The sequence below is a fragment of the Pogoniulus pusillus genome, chromosome 11 (genome assembly GCF_015220805.1).
Source record: "Pogoniulus pusillus isolate bPogPus1 chromosome 11, bPogPus1.pri, whole genome shotgun sequence".
Taxonomy (NCBI): Eukaryota; Metazoa; Chordata; class Aves; order Piciformes; family Lybiidae; genus Pogoniulus; species Pogoniulus pusillus.
In genome coordinates, this window is record NC_087274.1 from 21,555,773 (window position 1) to 21,581,359 (window position 25,587).

At 36.7% G+C, this 25,587-nt stretch overlaps 1 protein-coding gene across 3 annotated transcripts in view; it reads right to left on the reverse strand.

Annotated features, from left to right (window-relative positions):
* Positions 1 to 25,587, reverse strand: part of CPEB2 (cytoplasmic polyadenylation element binding protein 2) — a 49,683-nt gene that overhangs the window by 2,870 nt on the left and 21,226 nt on the right. Inside the window, exons 4-11 of one of the 3 annotated variants that reach the window (XM_064151427.1) lie at positions 23,696 to 23,746; positions 17,117 to 17,140; positions 14,182 to 14,352; positions 13,243 to 13,332; positions 8,804 to 8,922; positions 8,375 to 8,489; positions 6,379 to 6,560; positions 1 to 1,295 (exon numbers count right to left, since the gene is read on the reverse strand). The exon at positions 1 to 1,295 is cut by the window's left edge and continues 2,870 nt beyond it. In XM_064151427.1, coding sequence (XP_064007497.1) covers positions 1,068 to 1,295; positions 6,379 to 6,560; positions 8,375 to 8,489; positions 8,804 to 8,922; positions 13,243 to 13,332; positions 14,182 to 14,352; positions 17,117 to 17,140; positions 23,696 to 23,746 — 980 coding nt within the window. In that variant the 3' untranslated portion in view covers positions 1 to 1,067. The remainder of the gene's footprint in view (positions 1,296 to 6,378; positions 6,561 to 8,374; positions 8,490 to 8,803; positions 8,923 to 13,242; positions 13,333 to 14,181; positions 14,353 to 17,116; positions 17,141 to 23,695; positions 23,747 to 25,587) is intronic. The other 2 variants (XM_064151429.1, XM_064151430.1) reach the window with 2 other exon arrangements.

A 25,587-nucleotide genomic window follows, 5' to 3' on the forward strand; every position in this document is an offset into this window, starting at 1 on the left:
ATAAAATTGAATTCCACTACTGACCAGGTCACAAAATGGCTGCACTTTCTAGTCTAAAACTAAATTTGCATATTGTACACATGTAGGACATTTGTTTTTTCTCTTACTTCAGTCACAATAATGCATGCAAGTTTGTTTTATGGTTTTTTTTTTGTAACAAATTTTGTAAATTTGCTCATGCTACCTAGTTTCAAGAGAGCCTTTTTTTTTTTGAACATCTGCAATAACTCACCTCTGGTTAATTAATAGTTCTAGTGCATGCATATGGTGTATACAGGTAAAGTAAACATGCAATTTTTTGTTTTTGTTTTTTCTTCTTCACATTCTAAAACTATGGCAGTTTAGGCCATATTGTGCTGCCTGCATTTAATCTGTAATGCAGTGTGTCTTAAAACGTTTCAATCCCGTATTAATAGGTGGCATTACACATAACACCTATATAGCAGCAAAGCTAATACAGCTTGTGATTAAAAATGTTTAAAAATAGCTAATAAATCAGATTATCTTGAGGTATTATTTCTTGCAAGTCAAAATGGAGAGCAAAAAATCAACCCTAATTTTTAGTTTATGTATACACTGAAAATAGCAACAACAATAAAAATAAGCTTTTTTTTTTGTCCTTTTTTTTTTGTAGCAGACATATTCCATCTTCACTATTTTGCTACCTTTGGTAAATTACTGGGGCAGATCTTGAAGTTAAAAACCCATGTTTAGAAATAAGTGCACGCTTCACCCACGAAATATAGCAGCAGACTGTGTGCCCCTACGCAAAAAACATTCTCATATCTAGTTTTAACTTTTACATATAAAAATAACTTGGAGAAAATACAAAAAAACATTTTTATTTTAACATGAAAATATCACAAAAATTAGTAAGCCTGAGATGTAGGGTTTTGGTGAAAAACAAGAGGCTTGTAGTGTTTTGGCTGCTGATAAAAGATGCATGTATTGATAGCTGGGGTGAAAAGCAGAAGAATGCACTTATTTCTTCTGCATGTCAGTATCTTCAAACACAGTAAGCCACATGCACCCTTCTTTCCTTATGTAGATGCTGGTTCACCATGTTTTTAATTCCAGCGGAAGTGGATCTGACGTGGGCGGTCAGCCCCCTCCTTTACCAATGGCTTATGGAATTCACGTCCTGCACGAGAGTGGATATTTGCCCAACAAAACTCACAGTAATACTGCAGGCAAGTGACATTGGCACAAAAGAAAGGAGCAAACTTCCCACCGCATCGTGCACCCTGGCATTCGTCACACATCTGGTCATCCAACACATATGGCTTTACCTCCACCTGTTGGAGCAAAGCAGAAACAATGCCACTTAATACCTCTTCCTGCTTAGGAAGTTTTATACATGAAGGCATTCAGGGCTTTTGGTTTTGTTGTTAAAAAAAAATCAATTAGACATTAATGCCTTTATCTAACAAATCACTGGCTACTCTGAATCATTTATCATTGAGAGAGCTGCAGCTCTTTAGCTTGGAGGAGACTGAAAGGTGACCTCATCAATGTTTATACATATGTAAAGGGTGAGTGCCAGGAGGACAGAGCCAGGCTCTGCTCAGTGGTGCCCGACGACAAGACAAGGGGCAGTGGGTGGAAGCTGAGGCACAGGAAGTTTCATGTAAACATGAGGAAGAATTTTTTAGTGTGAGGGTGACAGAACACTGGAACAGGCTGCCCAGAGAGGTTGTGGAGTCTCTGTCTCTGGAGATATTCAAAACCTGCCTGGACATGTTCCTGTGTGACCTGGTATAATTGATCCTGCTCTGGAAGGGGGTGTGGACTAGATGATTTTTTGAGGTCACTTCCAGCTCCTGACATTCTGTGAATCTGTGATTCTGTGATCAACTATGGATCTAGCCATAGAGTAAGCAGAACACTTCATGGCAGATCTGCAGAAGTACATTATACATGCAACAAATTGCTGCATCACAACTTTTCCTAATGTACTCTGGAGGGATGCCTCTGCCAAATAACAATATGGAAGGATGTGTAGAGAACAAGCTAACAAGGCCCAAAATTTCCCATCTAATCTCATTAGCTCCTGAATGAACCCCTATATGATGGCAAATCCTGTACTGTTAAGCAAAAAACCCAAAACAACAACAAAAACCCGAAAAATCATCATAAAAGAATGTACCCATTTATACATTAACCCTTTAAAAATAAGTCCCTGCATACACTCGTTTTGTGTGCAAACTGAAAGTTGTTTCTGCAGTCTGGAATACAGATCTTCTAGCAGTCCTGTTCCCTGTAAACTCATTCCCTTCTTTTAATACATGGTTACATTTGGAGCTTTTGACTTTGGTCATCTGCTCCTTTCCCTTTTTGTGGCTTTGAGCTACACAGAAACCTGGTTTGAATGCATTTCTGAAAATATTTTTAGAATATTATTTTGCAAGTCTGCAGACTGCTAGAAACACCTGTCTCACACAGCTTTTGTCTCCCAAACTCATCTGACTGCCAGAGTGGAAAAGTGGCAGGAGTCCAGTGGTAAATGTGCATTATGTCTCTGCACAACTGAACTGTTACAGGCTGTGATCAGATGGAAAGAGGAGCTTCATAATAAAAGACAAAATTAGCTGAGTAACGCACTGTTGTCTTCCCCATTTTCCTTACTTTCAGAGATGGCATTTTCTGCCTTTTCTTGGCAAGAAGAGTTATTCCAGTGCACACTAAAAATCACTGCTGAAGGAGATATTTTTCTGGCGTAATACTATCTGAGAAGAATGCTACATGCAGACCTTGACTTCTTGTACTATACTCAGAGTATGTTGGAAATAGTAAGTACTTTTAAACACTCTTCCACTCTGTCTCCAGAGGAAAAGACATACACATATAGCTACCTGCCCCAAAGTTTTACAGCAGAATAGCTTTCATGTCCTTAGCTTCAGAAGCAGAGGTCACACTTGCCATGTTACATGGATTCATGTTCGAAATAAGAGCAAGACTCTTCCAGTAATTTACATTCAGTACAATTTCTTCTCTTCTTATTTCACTACAACTTGCCTTATCATAAATTACACTAACGTGTCCAATGAACAGCTACCTTATTCAGTAACTGTGTCCAAGGTTCAAAACAACTGGAAGAATGAAGCAGGACATACTTCAAGCTTCACTGCATAAATACCAAGATGGGTATGAAGATGATTTCCAAGGTATTAGAGAAGTACTTTGGGGAATGGACATGCAGTGCATGCAGCCTGCTGGCATATGAAAGCTAAATACATTTGAAGGATTTATTTGGAGCCAAAATTCCAAGCAAGTTTCAAAGAAATATTTGGAAATGAGCTTTCATATATGATAAAACAGGATGAGAAGCACTTCACTGAAGAAAAACACTGGTTTGAGAAACTAAACGTATCTGCACATCAAAAGAACTGGAGTTGCAGCGTACTTAGGTAAGGAAGAAGTTAAGATCATAGACAACATTTGTTAAGTGACTGTGACACTAAGATTTCCAATTAAGGCAGGAAAAGGTGTGTACAAAAAACAAGCTATAAATACTTTGAACTAAAGCTCAGAAGGATAAAACAGGTGAACTGCACAATTTAGCAATGAATAGAGACTTTTACACTGTCAAAACTGGTTATGAAAAGAATGCAAAAGGACAGCAGACCTACAGGAACTGGACACAACTGGCACAGAAAGGCTGTGCTAAGGTAAAGAGTAGGAAAATAGCCTGCCTCTAAGATTTCAGTAAAGTAGTACTATCTTTGCTCATTTACAAAAATCAGTGGTTTACAGATCTATACAAATTACTTGCACCTCTGTTTATCAGCAGTACTACTGATTTCAGGATATTTTCAGAGCCAAAGCAAGCATTAATGTATAAACTCCATGGAGCAAGTAAGTATTTTTGAAAACAGCTTTTTTCATACTTTCAGAAACAGTTAAAAGTCAAAGTGCTCCCTGAAAAGAGGCTGTTCTCTGTTACTCCTCAGTAATGCAAATAACTGGGGGATTTATAAATATATAATTGTATAAATATTACGGACTGATCATATGATTTGAGAAGGTAACTTGAAATAAAGACTTGGCCTCCCTGAAATAAACAAAGAAGTTCATATACCCTCCCTATCACAAGGCTTAATAACCAATTTATTCAAACACTTAGATTTGGTATTGCTGTATTTTGCAAGTGAAACACCTCAGGAGTAGGACATATTTTAAAAATAAGAAAAAACAAGGATTTAAGAGAATATTTGAGTTTTAAATATCTGAATCATCACAGTTTTCTAATTATTATAATTCGTGTTCTTTGCTTAGCGTTCCTTTTCTAGTTCTTGAAAATTAATTTAAAGAAAAAGCTTTGTTCTTCCTTTCTTTTCCCCAAAAATCTCTCCAGCCCATGAACAACTATCTACAGATACTAACTATACTTGTGATTAAAGAAACACTGGGATTACTGGTTTTATAAATTAAATCTCATGGACATAACTCAAATGCTGTGCTTCTGAAATCTAGTGTTTGGGGTAGATTTTGTGGTATTTTTGTTTGGGGTTTCTATTTTGGCTGTTTTAATCTTTTTTTCCCCCACTGCCCAAGCTCCATGAAGCCTGCTGCACATTCCCACTGTTTTACAGGAGATTAACTTTTCATCTTCCTTTAAGTATTTCAGTGTTGTATTTCACAGTAACAAGTTATACCCGTTTCTCTGCAAACTGGAAGCAGAAGCCTGCCCAGCACCAAAAGAGCCCTGAAATCTCTGATCATCTATCACAAAACAACCCAAACTAACCTACTTGGAAATGCTGCCTTCACAGGCAGGCTCATGAATTCTTTTGTTTTATGAGATGGCACTGCCAGTCTACCACTTACTCCACTACTGCAAAAGACACTCCCATGGGGAAAGGAAGATTAAGATAAAAGTGTCTCTTGGTTACAGAGTTCGTGTTTCACCTTTGAGAGAGCACTAGTTTGGATGGGACATGCAGATAACCTCTACTTTTGAAGTGAGGTGACTTCACAGCCAAACTGAGGGCTCCTAAGATACACCAAGCTGAAGCCAAATGACCCATTTAGTGTTTCTAAAAGAATTCTGGATTTTGGTCCTTACTCCCATTTTGTCCAAATAATCTAAAGTAGGATCATTAATAGTTTTGTTTTGTCTGACACAGTTCCAGTGTCAGGGTCATTGCTATGCAGCTAGCCAAAAGGTACCTATTATAGTCAGCTGCAAGTCACAAGGACAGCAATCCCACCAGCAAAACGCAGCTGTCACATCTTAATGTAAAAGCTACATCACTACCCATATCCAGACCTACTCATCCTCTAGAAAGGACTGTGTCTGGGGAGCTCAGCTCCCTAGGCAAGTGGTATCCGCCAGACATGAAAAGCTGCATTACTTTGCCTATTTGAAAGAGAGAAGCACATGTGACCTCCCTACAGCAGGCTTTTGTTAACTGTACTACTTTCTTTTCCCCATGTCTTTGATCTGTAGAGGAGACTGGACCTTGAACTACTTTACTTACTCAACCCTTCTTCCTCTAAGACCTTGCCTTTTTTTTTTTCAAAAAAGAACATCTATTAATACCAGTGACTACCTCTATGGCTCTTGACATCAAACTCAGTGACACTTAAAACTGACATAATTTAAACACCAGTTCTCTTCGCTACTCTTCCATTTCTAATTAGGAGTAAGAAGATGAATAGCTTTCTCAGTAAGTTAGCTAGCAATAACATACACAGCAAACAGAAATACATGTTGGTAAATGCTAAACAGAAAGGACAAGCCATTTTGTATTTTAGCTATTGAGCTTCATTGTTTTTCTGCAGTGCTCAGCACTGACAATTACATCTGAAATTAAGGGCAGCTGCAAATATAAAGCTAATCTGAAACCAAGAAATACTAGAGCTGCCTATGAATGACAGAGGAATTATCAGAGAATTTGGTTTCATGAGAATAAGGGAGAGAAAAAGACCTTTAAGCCTTTTGCTCATACACAACAAAACTAGAAACTCCGAAATGGAAAGAACACATTAACACATGTCCAAGGATGTTTGGATGTCAGGAATAAGTTCTTTACCATGAGGGTAGTGGAATACTGGAAGAGGTTGCCCAGGGAGGTGGTTGGACCCTGAAGGTATTTAGGGTAAGGCTCGACAGGACTTCAGGCAACCTGATTTATTTGAAGATGTCCCTGCTTACTGCAGAGGGGGTTGGGTGACCTTTGGAAGTCCCTACCAACCCACACCATTCTATGATTCTATGATGATGATGATAAACTGTTGCTTGTTTGTTTGGTGGCATTCCTGGTTTAACCCGTGAAAAGCAGTAGCTGACATGAAATCCAATGAGATGCAACACTACCACATCCTGAGAAGCTCACTGCCCCTGTGTACTTGGGTTGGGACTTCTGGGTAACTTACTCGTTTATCAATGTCGCCATGCTGAAGTTGAACAAACCGAGCACTGATGGCAGCAATGTAACTCTGCTGATTGGAAAAAGCAACGCGGCCAGCACCTTTTGGGTATTTCAGCTCAGGGTCAGTATCGATTCCTGCGTAACAAACTCCACCATACAGACGGTCCATGATCATGGCCAGCTCCACTGGTGAGAAACAAAATGCTGTGCATTTAAATTGTTCTTACAGCACAAGCTTTAGATAATATGCCTGTGTTTCAAAATACCAGTTAATTTTAATAATTAACTTTTCAACAGCTGATGTAAGAGAAGTATCAAGAAATACATCAAGTAAGCTATGAAATACTCAGCAGATGGATCTTTCACACGGTGGGTACATATATTCACGGAACAACGAAACTGTGAGTTCCTAAAGTCCTTGATAACCTGGAACTGAAATTCCAGGGCAGTTTTCTTCGGGGGATTACAGCAAAAGGCTTTTTGGGCAGACACAGAATGTAAGCTGTATAAAATAGATCCACATGCCACAGATTCCTTGGTACATACTCTGTCTATCCTGTTACCCTATGTCCTACTTGAACTTGAAGATGTAGTTAGCATCTTTTCATCAGCTACACAGAGTCTGATTATCTCTGAAGTGCTACACTTAACACGGACACTGAAGTCCACAGAAACAAGATCTCAGATTATACAGATCCAGTATTTTAGCAAACCTCTAGTAATATTTTAAACTGAATTCAGTCTTGAAATTCATTTAGGTGAAAAACACTAATTTCTCCAGAATTAGTATGCTCTGTGTTAGGTTATAAAGGTGTCATCACAGATGTTCAATAGCTATTTGAAAAATCTCCTCAAGTTTTACTGCTCTTGTGAAGTCATGATTCTTATTTCACAGTGCATAAAAGTTTCATTTTCACATACACAGGACATTTGAAAGCTAAGCCTAAAAATGTATCCATTAAATTTATCACAGACATCCAGCACAGTAATCTGGAGTATTTGGACTGAATTTAAAGAAAAAAATTAATCTGCAGTTGGAACATGCTGTGTTTATGCTCATTCACACAGCTTGTACTGCAGTCAAATGTAGTCTTAGATGTAAAACAACAGAAAGGCATAAGCATTGCAGGTACAAAATAGAAAAAATAGTCTTCATACACCAAATTTGCACTTTATTTCTTGTTCTACACCTTCCATTTTGAAAGCTCATCCTTCTGTAGGAATAAAGTTAATTTCTATTGTTTATGGAAGATTAATGAAGTCCAGGAGTAATTCTAACAGAAAACAGTGTTTGAACCACTCTATCTTATGATTTTACTTCAACATTTACTTCAACCTACTAACTAGAAGATCATCATAAGATATTGTAAAAGTCTACTGCAGCCAATCTCACAAAGCACTGCCCAAGCTGCAGAACCATTCCACAGCTACAGAAACACGGAATTTTTCCTTCATGCACTGAAAAGAGTCCTGTAATATCATATAGTGCTGCTCCATACAGACTGTACTAGCTTTCTGAGTACCATTTCCTCCTCTGTTCCTACTCCATCACCTGTGATTTTGCTCTGTCCATATTAGCAAGTTACTGCAACCTAACAGCAGTAGAACTAATGCACAGTGACAAGCAAGTACAGAGCTCCACATACTCATCATATAGCAGAGTAGTTATCATATCAGAATTTCAAACACAAACTGTTTCTGACATAGTTTACACCACAGTTTTGCAAATATGACCAAACGCTTTTTGACAGCATTAGCTATGAAGTTTCCAGTACGTCCAAGTGATGAACAGCCATTTATGGCCAAACCCAAATGAAAACAGTTCCTATAGACATGTAAGAATACACAAACACTGTACTGTGGTTTCAAGTATCATCAGAGCCTTCTCTTTTTACATTTCTGTACCTATACCTATCCATACATAATTATGCACAAGCATGCATGGTTCAAATTATTTCCAATAACTGCTTGCGTGTAGTAATAGCCACAGATATACTCACCAGCTCTTAATGGTCTAGGGACTCCTCCAACAAAAATTGTTTTTCGAGGGTCAAGTGGCTGGGAACCATCCATCACAAAGTCACTATCACTTAGATTCCAGGGACGGATCTGAACCTATCAAATTAGGAAAGGAAACAGCATGGTACTTTAAATTTCCCTACATCGTGGATATATGCTCATCAGCATACACAAACTGTCAAACAGTCATAACCTTGTTAGATTAGCACATCTAGGTGCTCTGTTTTAATCCTATTAACTCAAAACACTACAATTTCAAAATTATCCAACTGTTCCAGATGTTGAGCTCTGCCAACAGTAGATTGCTTTTGATTATTTTCATCATCACCATCGTCATCATCATCATCACTTCAAATGCAGCTTTAGACAGATGGCAGCTACAGCCTGCAGGCCATCTACTGTTTACTTACTGGCTTGTCCTTGATAGTAGGACTGGAAACACATAGATAGAGCTTTCCATCTTCTTCAATGCAGGCATCAATCAGGGCCTGAACAGAACTCTCTTCTTGGAACAGGAGGAATGCGTAACCTGGAAAAAAAGCCAAACCAGCTGATATTTTGTCTGTTATCTTTACTTTTCTTTATCATCTTTGCCAGTGACTTTTCCACAGAATTGTGTTTACTTTGAAAGTAAAAAAAAAAAAGTCAAACCAATTCTTTTTATTAGTCACCATCTTCAACTATGTACTACCTTGTATGAACAACAGAAGTTCTACCCTTAAAATAACGCTCAAAAGATACTAGTAACCAAATAAAAGCAAACATGTCCGCTCTATTATCTACTGGATGTCTAGGCTGACCATAATTCAGACATTACACAATGAAAATCCGACTTGGCACAAAGGACTAATCTCTATTCTAGAGATTAGATCACTGTGCTTTGTTACATAAGTGACCCAGCAAACATCCCAAATGCTACAAAAATAGGAATGAAAATGCTTCTTTAATGCTACAGTAAAATCAGACCATCAGACAAGCAAAGACCTCACATGTTAGAATATTTTAACAGTTATAGCATAATGAAATCTACAAGTTCTTTTGCTTAGCAGGTGCTTGACAGCATGATTAGGGTTGTAGTATAAAAAAGAACTTTAAAAGGACCATAAATCCCAGTTTCTTTTCCGAGATTACTTCTAAAAGTGGAATTTTCATACAAAGTTATATTCTATGACCTGGATGGAAAAGCAAATTTGTAAGCAGCTGGTTTAGAGCAGGCTTGGCAAGAGGGAGCATGGCTGCTTTACTAAGCCTTTTGGAAACAACCCTTTACTTCTGAAAGAAGTCAGTTAACCACTGGCAATTTCTGATTGCAGACAGACAGCAGAGGTCATCAAAGCAAAGATGGTAGTGTGCATCTTGAAGAGCAATAAAGAATTCATGTGTTGAGAAGAACGGAAGATTAGACAAACAAATGCATAACCGATTTCAAACATAGGGGTTAGTTTCTCTACTATCCTGAGAAGACTCTTCCCAGAGGACATTAAATGGCCTCAATGTGAAGCAGCTCTTGCCCAAAGAATGCTGTACCTTAGCTTAAAACAGAAAGAATCAGTATAAATTGCAGGTTAATACAGAAAATAGATTGACATTTGGTGGTGAGAATAATTCACCTTTGGGAAGGACATACAACTTTTAATCTATTTCTCTTTTAAGAGATCCCATCATCATAGTAATTACATTTAATGTTTCAAATAGGAATTAGTCACTTGTTCCATTTAGTCATCTTTGACAGAGATTTAACTCCAAAATACACTTGAAGTGAAAAAAAAACAGGCTGATACAGCTGTAATGTAGCTGGTTAGCTGAGGCACTTTTCAGTAGGAGGGAGCAGCAGCTCTGTATTTCTGCAGCGACTGGGTTTAAGCTCCTGCTGCAGTACAGAGACATAGTTAATAACACCACTGATCAGTGGTCAATGTTACTCAGCTGACCAAGTGGGACATGGAGGTGTCTAGCACAGTTTACCCTCTCTAAGGCTTTGACTGACCTTCATCTGACACTCCAGAATGGTGTGGGACTTCAACAGGTGCCATGCCACATCTGTGAGACCCATATAAATCTTCTAGATATCCTTGGTTTGAGTAAATGAATCAGGGTCAACGTGTTTATGTTACAGTGACCTGAGTAGCCCTCCATACTCCACTGACTGTATTGGCCAGATTCCCACTGATTAAAGGCAGCTTAGACACTAATCACACATGAAGACACCTACGGTTACTTGCTTGAACCCAGAGTTCAATCCTACCCAGTGTGGTCAATTAAGCTGGTAACAAGTGAAACAGAACTTGGATGGGCCTGGGTTTTTTTTTTTGCTTCTTAAACTAGAAACAGTTTTTAGTTTCTGGTTTCAGTCAGTTCTAAATCAGCAGTCAAAAACCTTGAGTAAATGAAGCTACTGCACAACTGCTGTGATAGAAGGCAAGTGAAGCATCCAGACAATTAGCAATGGCTGAGGATACCGTCCTGTTTAAATCAGATTATCCTCTCTTTGATAAGGACTAGAAATAGTTCATTGCACACAAACAACTGAGCATACTTTGAAAGGTCTTCTCTGGATTTGCCTCTCCTTGCAGAACTGCTTCTTGGAGAGTCTCATCATCATAGGAAGTCCTCACCTCAGCAAGTTGCTTTGGACATGTGTACTATTTCACAAATAAGTGTATTTGCCAAGTATGTAATAACAAGAGTTATGATAAACAGTGGCAAGTCAGAAAAGAAAGAATTCTCCATTACAGTTGGCAGATCATTTACAGACTTTGTACTTTGATCTCAATAGAGTTGGTTTTTTTTTTTTTTTGCTTCAGAATAGGGTTTCCTTAGAAGATTTGTGTGAAGTTTCTAAAATTACTGTTTTCTTTGGGCCTGATTTTATGGTGAAGCAATACAAACTGTAATTAGTTAAGAACAAGCAGGTGGTGCTTCTCAGGAGGCAGCTAGTCTTGATGGATCAGGACACCTTTTGTATTTCTTCAAGCAAGGAAGTACTTATTATGAACTTGGCCTTCCCTCAGCACTTTCTGTAAGCAGAGAGCCTGTAAGGAACCAAAGCCTGGAAAATGGAACATGAATGAAAAAAAAACCCAAACCAAACAAACAATCAAGAGAAGCAGGCTGTATTTCTTCACCACAGAGAAAACTATCGTGCAAATCAGTCCAGAACTGGGTAATTCTGAGATGTCTTTGGAAAGCAGCACTATGTCAAACCTCTAATGAGACTGAACAAACCATACACATGGAATTGACTCTGTGCACAGTAACACATCAGAAACTGGAGATTAACAGAATCAAAAGAGAACCCCTTGGGCTAATACAGCACATATTACTAATTTGTTAACTGGTCATCAATCTCAAAGCTTTCTTAGTGTTTAGCCTAACTTCAGCAGTTTCAGACATCTTATTAAACACAAATCCTGCCTATACACAGAAGTAAAACTTAAGAAGGACAAATTTCTTTAAAATCATTTCCAAAATAATCATTGACCCTATTTATTGCACTGAAAAGAACAGTTAGAAACACAGTAATACTCAGCAGTAGACAGCAAGCTGTATTTCCAGGACACCTACAAAGAGAAACCTACATTGCATTTTTAATGTGTTGGTATACATTACAAACCAAGATGAATAAACTAGTAAACTGAAAATTAGAATAAAGTTTTAAGATTAAAGAATGTTTAGTGGTATTAAACTTTGAGTAAGGATCTGAAAATCATGGGAAATCAACTTAACACTGAGTTCACAAATGTTTGGATACTGAGAGAAGAGTATCTCCTTGGAAATGAATGCCAAAATCCTTTCCCTTCAGGTTAATTACATCTTCCCTCTTCTATCTATTCATTACAGACTCTGAGAGATGGCATCTTCCTCGAATCATTCATCAAGAATTTCTCTTGGTAATTTATGAAGAGAGAACCAGTCCACAGGATAACCAAATTTAACTCAACAGTATCTTTGTGCATCAGGCTGACAACAAAAAAAGACAAAGCCTTAGAATTTCCATGTAGTGTTTATAAATACTATTCCAATACTTTCAATTCCATTTCTCACTCATTAGAGTACCTCTCTGGGATAATACTACTGTTGTTCCTTAGCATAAATGGTCAGATAAATAAATGAAAAATAAAATGCATACAGGCACTATAACTACTTCTGCCACTTCCAGGGAAGGAATGAATTGCTGCATTCTCTATGAAATGAATGCTCTCTGCCTTGCTTTCATAGCTGGATCATATTTTTCTCTTATTTTGTAAGAATCATATATGATTGTACAGGAACAGAGCTATGCTACATAATTCATGTAAAGAAATGTTTTTTTCCAACACTTTTCAAATGATATATTAAAAAAAAATCTAGTCTAACAGAAACTCTAGAACTAGTTAAAAAACAGTATTTCATCTTTTATTAAAAGAGATTCAGTGCTTAAAAGGAGGTTCACATTCTAAAATTGAAATAAATATAATATTGATTATCTTGATCAGATACCCAAATGTATCTTATGAATCCTGCCTGGAACTCCCCATGAAAATCTTACCTAACTTTTAGTTAGTTTTTGAAACTGTGCAGAAATGCAAATACAGAAGTAAGGAATACTGACATTGTACAACGCTGATCTGATACATAGGAAATCAGAACATGGAGGATCTTCAGGAGTCCAGCATAGAATGGAGCACAACACTAAACCAACACTCTCAGGTTTTAGACACGGTATGCAAGGAACCATGTCTGAACATGCGTTACAATCATAGAATGAAACTGTTCACAGAGATTATAGATTATACCCCTTGGACAAAGATGAGTTTCCCACAGCAAGATTTGCACTTAGTGACAGGTCAAAATCTTCCAACTCTCTTACCTTTTGGTGGAAAATAGGACTTGCTTTCTGCTTTGTGAGGCCAGTCTACTACCAAAGGTCCAAATCGTCTGAAGCTAGCAGTAATTTCATCTAAAATCAAGTATAATAGTTGCAGTTAAAACAAATTGTATAACTCAGTGGAAAACTGCTTTCAAGCAAAGACCTTTGTTTCGTTCCTAGGAAGGGCTGACATTTCATGGAAATCAAGGAACAGAATTTCTGACTTTACTGAAAAAACTTAAACTGACACTGCTAATATTTACATAATACATTTCTGCTGATTTTAAGCTTAGGTTTGTTTTTTATTTCTCAGTAACAGGAGACCTTTGTAAGCACATGGGTGAATAAGGGCAGTGGTGAAAATTGGTGTGGTGCTTCCTTAAATTCAGAATCTGGTTTAAAGACAATTGAAATAATTTACTGTTTAGTCATGTACAGTCCAGAGCATCACAAGGTGCTCTGTTGTTTGACCTTATTCTGCTTTAGTTCCTCTGTTTACGAACAGGAGTAATATTAACCTTGCTAAATGATTTCTGAGATCTTCAGGTAGTAGTGAAATTAAATTTGAAATTCAATTATGAATAGAAGTTTTCTATGAATAGAGAATAAAGCAGGCAAAGCCAGAGGACACTATGAAGGCCTGAGATGTATTTGAAAAGGATATGCAGGATAAGCAGGGACACAAATTCCAGGCACCACACACAAGCCTACAACCCAAGTGCCGACTCTGAAACAACTGAACCATCTCAAAACCAAACGAGAGAGAGGACATCAAATGGTATTAAGCTCAATGTATCCCTCAGCTCTCACGACAAAGATACATAGCTGTAGCCCTCTACACAACTTTCTTTTGATGGGTGGATTATTTCTGCTACTTCATTTAGGTTTTTCAAAATCTCCTTCTTTCTCTCTCTCTCCAAAACTTTTCAGGCACCTCACCTTCATCAATATCTGGTGGAAGACCTCCAACAAACACCTTGCGAGAAAAGCGCTCAATTCTTTCTCCATTCTGATGAGCTGAATAGCATGTAGGTGAATTCAAGACTCCAACTTGATCACTATGACCATCATCCAGCAAACCATCATCTATTGGGAAGAGGGAAGAACGGCCTTCAAAAGAAAAGACAACAAAATACATTAAGGTAATTTTGTAGTAGCACGTGATTCTGTAATTTTAGGCAATGAGGAAATGTCATTCTGGAAAGGAAAAGCAAAAATACCATGGTATTAGAAAAATAGGCATTAGTTTAATGAAAAATTAAGAAAATTAAAATTGTATCCAACTTCAAAAAGGAACCTCAAGATTGCAGGCTGCAAGCATAATACTTCATACTACATGATATCGTAATTACTCTGCTGCATCCAGCAGGGTAGCAATTTGTTTCTAAAGGGTCATATTCATGAAGAGATCACATTAAGGGCTGCTTAAGTGAGTTACATTTGGTTCATCTTCAAGTTCAGCTGGTAACTCTCATCACCTGAGTGACTTCTGCATGTCTAAAAATTTTATACTTTAATTGAACAGAGGGAAGCAGAAAAACCATGTACACAATAAGAAGTTTCAAATGAGTTTGCTTTCTCGTAAAGGTATCTGATGCTGGTAACAGAAGAACAGATTTTTTTTCTAAGAAACAAGAGAAATTTAATGAGTGTGCAAATTATAACACTTGAAAAGTGAGTCACAGAGCTGATTCAGACTTCTCACTTCCAAATTTACCACAGTTTCGAAGGGAAGCCTTTCAGTGGTTCCTAACATGCAGCAATCTGCAGTAACATTATAGGTACCCTGGAAAGCAATCACAGAATCTAAGAAGTTCATGAGATGGCTTGGCAAATGCACACCAGTCAGAAGAGATGTATAGATGGCAGAAAAACATGCTGATCCTGTTCCACTTATTTCCCTCCTATTTCATATTTACAGATTTTAGAGAACTCTAAACCAGTAGGACTCAGAAGGCCAGGATAAGGATCTTAGTTTACTCGAATTTCTACTGCTGTAAATTAGCAATGGAAAAATTAAAGACAGTTTCAACTTCAGAAGTGTCCTTTAAGAGCAAAAGGCCCCAAAACTTCTCTGAAATAAATTAAATACCCCACATCACCACTTCTTCCAAAGTGCAATTTTTCCCATTTCTCTCTCATTTATTAAAACAATTATCAATTCATTCAACTGCTTTCCAAAAAGAAGCAAGCTAACAAAATGAAATTGCCCAACCTAGCACACTTCTGGAATGCAAGTTCATTTTATATCTTAAATAGTCAACATCTTCCATCTTCCAAGTTCAAGTAAAAGCAATTGGAAGGAGCAGACAGGCAGATTCTTGTTGTTAAATTTTGGTTACAGGATTGAGAAAGGGGGATGTAACAATGGATTTCTGAATTACTGATATAAATGATGAAGATGGAGAAGTTACCATAACGACAATGAAAGGGAAATGTGGCTAAAGGAAGAAATTAAGACCCAAATTGGAGGAACTTGCAGGAAACTGCAGAAGTGGGGATTTAAAGAATTTTCACTAATAACATGAGAGTTATTCATAACATCTTAAATCTAAAATGACTGTAATTTAGCTGGGTTACTTCTGTAAAAAGCACACAGACTTGCTCTTTACCTCAGCAAGTCTCTACATTGCTGAAGAAAATTATTCTTCTGTGTTTCTCTAAAAGTAATTCTTAGACAAATTCTATTTACAATATACACAAGTATATAGGGGTGGGAAAAAGAATAAAAGATTAAGCCTCAGAATATTTTTTCCTATCAACAATCCCATGTTAAAATCTAAGAACAAATTGAATCTAAGGTTCTCTTCCCAGTACAAATTAAACCACCAGGTCATGTTCTGAAGTGATACTGGAGAGATCAGTTTTACTTTAATATGGGTAAAGGTTTGCTAAAAGCACTGTAGCTCCTCAAAGAGCTACGATGACACAGAGGAATTGGATGTACACAATTAGAGTAACATGCTCTGTATGACTCCTAATACTTTCTTCTCCCTCCTCTTCACTTTCAAATGTCTCTCAGATGAAAAGAGCAAAAAGCTAATTTGCTAGGCTTTTATATTTCTCACGATGACTGTGAACTAAGGATAAGCCATTTAAAACACTTGTCTCTTTTTGTTTAACAACAGTGAAAAGAATTAAGCAAGATCTGCCAGGAATCATCACCACACAACTGTACGAAGACAGACCACGCTGTGGATCATCATTCTTCTCTACATTAGGGCTACCAAGCAGTCAGTCATGCATGAACGCAGAGATCAAGACACAGGAATTTATGTATGTGTTGTGAATATCGGATGCTATAGAAGATCTTGATGTATTTGCTGCACACTTTACACAGTCTTTGCAAGAACAGCAGGTCACATCCTCCTAGTTGAATCATTTTAGCTTTTCCAAGGTCAGTAAGCATATATTGTCTTGTACTATGAAGTAAGCATATACTGTCTTGTACTATAAAAACACTTTGCTGTTTCTATGAGTTTTCTACTAGACATCTTGCTACGCTTATGAAAGGCTTTTAGTTTCTACTCTGTACATTACCACTGCTATAGAAGCACAGAAAGAGAAGTTAGAACAATTAGCAAACTGCCTACTTTTAAAGGGGGCAACAACTGCAAGCAGTAGCCATTAGCATTAACTAAATTATGATTAGAACTACAGTGCTTTAACTGATTAAAGGATTTATAATTAAAATCCTAAACAGAGATCAGTGATTGCAACAACCTGGGCTGCACCCCTCCTTCCCTCCATCTTTCCCAAACTAAGATAACATGCAGACAAGCATTTATAATCAACAGCCTGGATTAATTCATCGTAATGATCAGTAACAACTCAATCAGAATTAATCGTACTGTAACAAACAGAAGTGCATTACCTCGTCTTCGCCCATAACTCCTCGCTGCATGCAAACAAAGGACAAATTGTGAAATGTCAAGTAACTACATTGTGCCCACATATGAAAATATTTGAGATGCAAAGAACCATGTGGGTAAGAGATAAGTAAAAATCTGCATCAGTATTTCTTACTGATAACTGTAGCAGAGAATGCATGAAAATGGAAGTGTCACTTAAATATCATATTCTTTTACTACTAAACTGACATTAGCACCAGCTTTAAAGAACATACTCTGAAATATTTCAACACTTCTTTTTCATTTGATGCTAACTTCACACTAATTATGGATACATAAACTATGGTAACTTTTAAACTCATCCTTGCAAACGTGGTTCATATCTTATGCAAGTGTCTAATTAAGACACAAGGAACTCAAATTGTAAAAAGGAAAATGTTACTTTAAAAAGCATGTAGCAAGCAAAGAACTAATCACAGAAACATCCTGGTCCGTGGAACAGTTTGTGCAGTCCTTTGCGGTGACAATACAAATGCTATAAGCTCTGACCTTTTTTTTTTTTTTCATGAAAAGACCTAGCAGAAAATTAACCGCAAGGTTTTGTTTGAAACAAAAGACTCCTTGTGGTAGCAAACAAAATCAGGGCACAAGTCACAAGAAATAGCATTGTATCAAAAACACTGCACAAAGGCAAAGCAATGATTTCTGACAGACTGCAATTAAATCCAAGATTTTCCTAACTTCTTCAAGAGATCTTGCATATAGCCACAGTTCAGAAGACCCCACTGGTTGCTGCGCTGCCTGAAGGCTAGGAAACTAAAAATAGACAGATTACTAATACAAAAACTATTAAGTTGTGTTCAATTTCTTAGTTATGTTTACACAGAGTATGTTCTATTTCTGTTCCACAGACTTTGCATCTGAGGAAGACGACTTTAATATTTACAGCATTGCTGTTAACTAACCAAATAGAAAATACTACTATAAATCATAATGTTACAGCAACATTTATGATCAAAGATTGTTGCGTCTCAGCATTATTGTTTTAATTTTACTAGGACTCCATACACATATCTGTCCTAAACAGTAATGTGGTTCTAGGACACTGAAATATATACAACCTCATACACCTAGAGACAGGTAAATGTCTTTCACCATTCCATTCTCATATTATTGAACCTTTATATCCTGGTGCCTCCCATTTGCATGGGATTTTTCAAAGGTTTTAGTAAGTATTTTTTAGAAGTTGTTGTCTTGATCTCTCCCCACTAAGAATTCGGTGAGTTGCTTATGGAATTCTGAAAAACTTTCTCCTTGTTTTTTTTTCTCCCTTAAAGCTGTTTACTTTTTTACATGGCAGTCATCGTATTCCTGTCCAACCTGCATTGAACTCTCATATTTGTTTTCTTTCATCTGAAAGAATTACTACTGATGAGGACATTCCTTTACTCTTAAAGTTTTTCAGCTTCTCTGAATTTCTGCTAGTAGGACAAAAGAGAAACCTTCACTTTTCAGAAAGAGATCTGGGTATCTAACCAAGTAGAAACACCTAAATTCAGCCTATTAAAACAGAATCCACAAACCAGAATGTACTCTTCTGTGCCATTAGTTCTCTCATTAGTTGCTGCTGCATAGGGAATCTAATGCTCAACTTGTTTTCCTGTGAAGCCAGGCACTTGCAAGGCATGCAGTTCTGTGTCAGTGTTGCAGCGTGTATAAATGTCCTCTGACTCTTGGCCAAAGTGACTCCCACGCAGCATTAGCAGTAGCGTCACTAAGCCCTTGTCTAATGCCCTGTCCACCTTTTTCTCTTCCCCAAATAAAACTAGAGCAACAAGGGAAACTTCAAGTGCACCACATCCATAGCAATGACTTTAGTGCCATGTTCTCTTTCAAATAATATATAAATGCATATTAATAAGGATCCACAAGCCTCAGTAATATTTACCCTCTTCTGCTCCTTTCCCACTAAACCAGTTCAGATTCTTCCTTGCAATTTCATAGTTAAGACAAGCTGATATACATAAAAACATTCTGTTAAACACCTGAACTTTTCTTTTTGTATTTAAAAATAAACAACAGCAAGAGAAAGAAGAAACACAAATAGATTATTACAATCCTAAAAAACTCCAAAGCAATTCGACTTAAAAGAGTGGTTGTTGCCATATTTTATATATTTATATATAAAAAAATGGACTTTACAATGATATACTGAACTTAGATTAATTCTTTGCTTCAGAAAAACAATGAAATCACAAAACATGGGAAAATAAACTGTACTTGATGTTGTCACTTTTATTTACTTGTGTGGCAAATCCCATTCCTAAAGTCCTGTTAATTTAAATCGCAAACTGTTTTGGCCAGTGATTTTTTGTCACTTTGCTTCTAGACAGATGTGATCATTAACATCAGAATGTCTGGTTTTGCAAGACGTGCTATTTTTTCCTATTTTTATCCAGACTTTAAGAGCACAGTGGTTACATTATAGGTGAGCTGCTTTGATAACTGTACCTACAAAGTCTTACTGAGAATAACAGATAGAAGCAGTACCTTCACGAAACTCTGGAATTTCCATTTCCCCACATTACACACACACGTATGTACGTGTACACATTTTCTTTCCAAGGCCAGATACTATTTGTCAATACAGTTCCACTGAATCAAACTTTTAGTACATTGTAAACAATACAGTCAAGTAATTGCAGGGAAGCTCTTTGGGAAAAGCCAGACACTGGAGGCAAATAATTGATTTACAAAAACAAAAGAAGGAAAATATCAAACTCCTTCCCTCCTTTCTGAATCTGTTCAATGAGTAAGTCATACAGAAATATTTTGTTTGGTATCTTTCAGTCTGTAATGCTGGCTATCTTAATCAGCCAAAAACTCTGAAAGATTCCAAATGACCGAGAAAGTACAAAAGGTGTATCTTTATTCTAGAAAATACAAATTAGGCAACATGTACAGAAGTACAACAATGCCCAATAAAAATGAAGGCCAAAAATGTTGAAGCCTTCCAACACTGAGTGCTGTACATACAACAAAGACTTTCTCTTACAATCAAAACCACCTGTTTCTATACAGCTAAAGCTGCATGCTTTATGGCTTAAACCTGTCCAAAAAAATTAATAATCCTCCTTTCTGCTACTTAAATCAGCTCAGAGGCAGAAATATGACAAACAAAGTTAAACACACTATTTTGTGCATATTCACCTAACATCAAGACAAAAGAAACGTAACTTTGTAGTTCATGTGAGCAATGCTATCACACATATAGCAAATGTATCATTTCTCTTTTACTCAGACACGTATTTCAAATACATACCAGAGATCAAATATATACATATATAAACAATTCAACTGAATGACTGAGCTGAATTCAAAATACAATGTTGTATAATAAGAACTAATAGGCAAGCTTCCTATATTTATTATAGAAGGTAAGATAAAACGCTGTGTGTCAGTAGCATTTCTGATTCAACAAAATGATGACAGTGAAGCAATGAAGCTTTTTTCATTAATACTTACTTGTCATTTAAAGAAATCCATAAACAATTATGGCAAAAATTTCCCAAGAGTCTAGACCAAAGGAGGTAGGTGTTTAATTCCTATTTTGTTCTATTGGATTTTGGTGCCTAAATTATATTAAGATTATATTAGAAATCATATCCTTATAGATTTTAAGGCTGAAAGAGATTGTGATGACCACTCAGGGTTGGCATGAATAACAGACTACAGAAACTCATTTAGCAATTCCTATAAAGGAAGTTTCATAACTTCTGTTTGAAAGTCTAATGCTCCCTTGCTAAACTAATCAAATGGTGCATTATGTTTCAACAGCCACTAAAAAAAAAAAATAAATCAATGCATTAAAACTGTAAAAGGGAGGAAACCTATAATGGGAAAAAACCACCCTGCACCCCAATAATTGCACTCTCACTGCAAAAAGCTTCTAAGTGGACAATTAAAGTTGAACTCAAGTAAACCCATTCCAAAGTATCTCTTTTTCTGAATTTTGAGAGACAACAGTCATTAATGCTGCAGTGCTTTTTTTTTCTAGCTTGAGCTGAAACAGGTATATAATTTATTTAAAACACATTAATCATCTTTCCTTTGGTTAATTTCATTAATTTAAATATGGAAAAGTGTAAATATTAATATTAGGTACAGTTCAGTAAGTACACTTTAAATGATCTGGAAAACATCTATCATTCAAGAGTTAAAAATAGCTACAATTAAGTTTTATTTAGAAGTGCTTAGCTTTAAAAGGGTTGAGGAGTTCCAGCATTGCTCATGTCAGAACTTTATTGGGATCCAGAGATACCAGTCCACTAAAATCAAGCTAATTAACATCCAGTGAGGGTCAAGGTATAGTGTTAATTATTAATACAGATACAGATGGGCCCAGGATCCTTAAAAATGTTGGTTCTTTACTTTAACAAAGGTCTAGTATTCCTGTTCTTCCTTGTAGTGACTACAAATGATATTTAAGACACAAATGTATGTCTCTGGATTACCAACTCTCCTCTTCCCTACTCCTCCCTTCAAGGCACCAATCACAGGGACACTGGAGATGCCGTTACTTTGAATCCACTTAAGCAGAGAATGAAACTGAAGTCTACAACTTCATTAGCCAGTGTTCATGCTGCAATTTTGATTACTACAACTTTGGAGGAAGCCCATCAATTTCTGCTAAGAAAGGTTGTGCAGAGTTTGAGCACAATCTGCTCTCAGGGCCCCTGCTCTTTATCTGTAAGGAGCCGCAGTTCAGACATTACAACTTGAGACACCCCTGAACCATACATTTGATTGCACTGGACTGCACTGATGGGTACATCAGACAATCCAGATACACAACAGAGCTTGAGTGCCTAAACCAAGGCTCTGAATTAAATTCTAAAGGGCACACCTAAAAATCAAGTGTTGCAACATCTGTCTTTTAGATACTCTAAATTTTTATCTCTTCTGTTGAAAGTTGGAAATAACATTACAGCTTTTTAAAGAGGACAGGAGTTACATAAAGTGCTAGCTTCCAACTAAAGTGGAAATCCCATCAGCTTCAGTAACAAATATGATAATCTTCAGTGCATATTCTAGTTCTGTGATAAGGTGTTTGAAATAGACTACTAGCACTGAGAAGAATCTTTTCAATGTCCATATCAACAGCAAAAGAGTTTTTTACCTAGATATTCCATAATGTAACAATGTTTCTCACGTGCTCTATTGGCCCACAGAACTATAGAAAGAGAGACTCCCCATTCTAAGTATCAGAACACATAAAATTACATTAATTTCTTGCATTGATTGAATTGAAATATATCACAATATCTCATAACATTGATTAGTTTTTAAAAGCCTTCCATGTAACACTTCAGTATAATTCAGCAGATCGTGACCACTGCACATATACTACCTGAACAAAAAAGCTTGTAAAATAGGTCTTACAGTTGCAGTTAAATAGAGGAAGTCTTAAATGTTGTAACGTGAAACACATCAATATTCAAGGTACAGCAATCAAGATTATGGCCTAATTTTATGTCGACAGGGAGCTATTTTTGCTTCTCAAGATACTCCATTATCTTACAGAACTATTCAATCAATATCAAGTAGCCAATCCTTCAAATGTCTGTTGTGCAATAGTTTCCTTTGCTTGAACCTGTTACTTCCTTAAAAATTTTAAACTCAGTGTTACAAGGGAAATTAGGTAATTTTCACTTTATATCCAAGTGCACAAGGGTAAATGACTGTGAGGAGGAGCAAAACAATAAAAAACAGAGCTCCTCAGAACAACAAACCTGAAGTAACCATTCAAATTCTGTTTCTTGTTAGGTCTTTAGTGGTAATAACATTTAGAACCATCAACACAATGACAAAAGTGTGCTTGCTTCATGTACAACAGCTTCTAATCTAGAGAAGCTGTGCATTATAGTCCTAATTTTTCTCAATGTAGAAAACATTTATGTGCAAACCCCCTGATTTATTATTGACTTAGATGGATTACCAAGCTCTGCTTCCTTCTTTAGCCTTGAACAAAGGCTAAAGTTCATGCCTTCACTGAGTAGCAGATGTTCATGAAGTTTGACCTACTGGGAGAGGAACGTGAACATGAACTCTTAAGTTCAGCATATTTTGCAGTTAGAAACATATTTGACAAAGACACTTCCAAAAACACCACCAAAAAAGAAATATTATTTCACAAAAGTGTAAAATAAAGTCTAAAGTTTACCTTTTCTTTATACAAGATAGAAAATCATGTCTTTGTCTTTTTTTCTGGCTGCCTTACTTTTTTAATTCCTGTTTCTGTATAATAGATGTTAAGATCTTTGGAGAACATACTACTGGTTTGCTTGAGAACAACAACAACAACAAAAAAAAAAGACCAGTGCATTGTTACAAGCATTTGAGGTTTCAAATGTGCTAGATACAATGAAGGGCTGCTGCAAGATTAGCTCTTCCCATTCAGCTCTGAAAAATGGCAACAGTCCCATCAGTGTTGAAGACTGGATGCAAGTAATTCAATAACAGAATAGTATAATTTTATACCAACATGTCAGATTTAAGCTAAGCTAGAGATAATTAGAAACTGTTAGAAGATTAGCACTTACCATTTAACATCAGAAGATTGTCAGTCCCTGGATGTGGATAACTCAAGCGACCTTAAAAGGAAAACAAAAGAACCCAAAGAACAAAACAAAACAAATGCAGAGGATTTAGCTATTATGCTAGAAAAAGTAATGAAAATTCTCTGCTTAGAATTAAATTATAAACTATATTCCCAGTTTTCCTGAGGGAAATAAAGAGCTAATATTTAACTCCAAGCACATTAACCAACAATACCCTTGACCTAAGTTAAAGCTGACAAGAACAGACTTCTTAACCTTAATTCTCTGGTCATAAGATCTGCAATGTGCTTTGGGATCAGCTCCAATAGGATAAAGCCACTTTTTGTTTCATGACACCCAGAAATAGTGCTGACTACTTTAGTCTTCTCTTCCAGTGACTGTGAATAACTGTACTATGCACAGTGCTTAACAGAGTGGCACTTCTACAGTTTAGTGCTTCTCTACTGAATCCATTTAAGAAAAATCATGTTAATATAGGAATTAGGGCATTAAAATTTTATCAACCAGTTTATGACTCTATCTTGGTGTATTACATATAACCACTATATGTAATACTCCTTGGAAAGTCTGGCAAAACTAGAGGACTGGTTTATGACAGAATTAGCAAAAATCAGTGTTTTGTATTGAATGAAATGACTTGAAAACCTCATTATCCTGACATTACATTTTTTGAAGTACTATATTTTACTACCCTGGTGAAAGTTAGACTTTAATAGTTAAAGGAGTGGTTTAAAACGCACAACTGAAGTGTCCATTCACTACAAATAGCTTTTTACTAAAGGGGATGTTTTCTGTTTACAGGAAGCTGCAAACATACCAGATGGTTTGCAAGATGTAAGTATTAGTAAGACACTGTTATACCCTATAAAGCTCACTCTTTCTAAAAAGAAACATGGGAAATAAAAAGAAAAAAAAAAGAAGAAAACTAAATCAGAAATCCACATATGAATGGCCTAACCATTCCTATCACACACTGTAGGTATTTTTTTCCTCTCTGCTGCTGGTAAGGCCATGGAATTAGAAGCATGACTTGAAATTTCTCACAATAGTAGATCTGCATCCCAAAGGCACCTTTGGGCTTAAATAGCACCCCCACCATTTTGCTGAAAACCTGCGACTAATAGTGTTTAAGTTTTGCTCTTCACCTTTCAGAAACAAACATGGTACTTTTCTACCCAAAAATGTAGAAAAAAACTCTGTATATCATGACCTCTTACACTCAAAACTTCAGCACAGCAAGATTGAGATTATTTAGGATATTTTATTCAGCCTTACTATTTACAGGAATTGTGGCAGAGATTTTTATACAGCCATGCACTATTTATCTTCCCACAGATATCATTATTATAAGAATGGATGGCATCAGAACACTTTGAGATTAAGTAGAAATTATTTTCTCTTCGGGAATTGGAAAGTGGGGACAAAGTGGTGAAAGACAACGGCAGCCTCCTGCAAAAGGGCAGATGAATGCCACTCTAATAGACAGAGGCTGCAGAGCACGTTTAGGCAAGGAGGCAAGAAGCTCAGCAGCCTCTGTCTTCACGTTCCTTATCTTCAAGATGTTCACTTTCAACATACAAGTACAAGCCATTTTTTCTCTTATGTTGAACATTTACAGATACACCTAATGTTTCTTGGAACTATAAATATTCTACCCTTCTAGCAATGGCTAAGTCTAAGTGTTGACAGGAAAGGAATCAGGAACAAAGCACCCTTAAGTTGACAAATTACTTTGACAATAACTAATAAATAATAGACATACAGCATCCCTGAGAAATGAGAAATCACCACTTCACTGAATTGTCTATGGAATTGAGCTTTACAGCACCCCAAATTGGTAACGTGTTGCTAGCTGGCACAACAAAAAGCCAAAT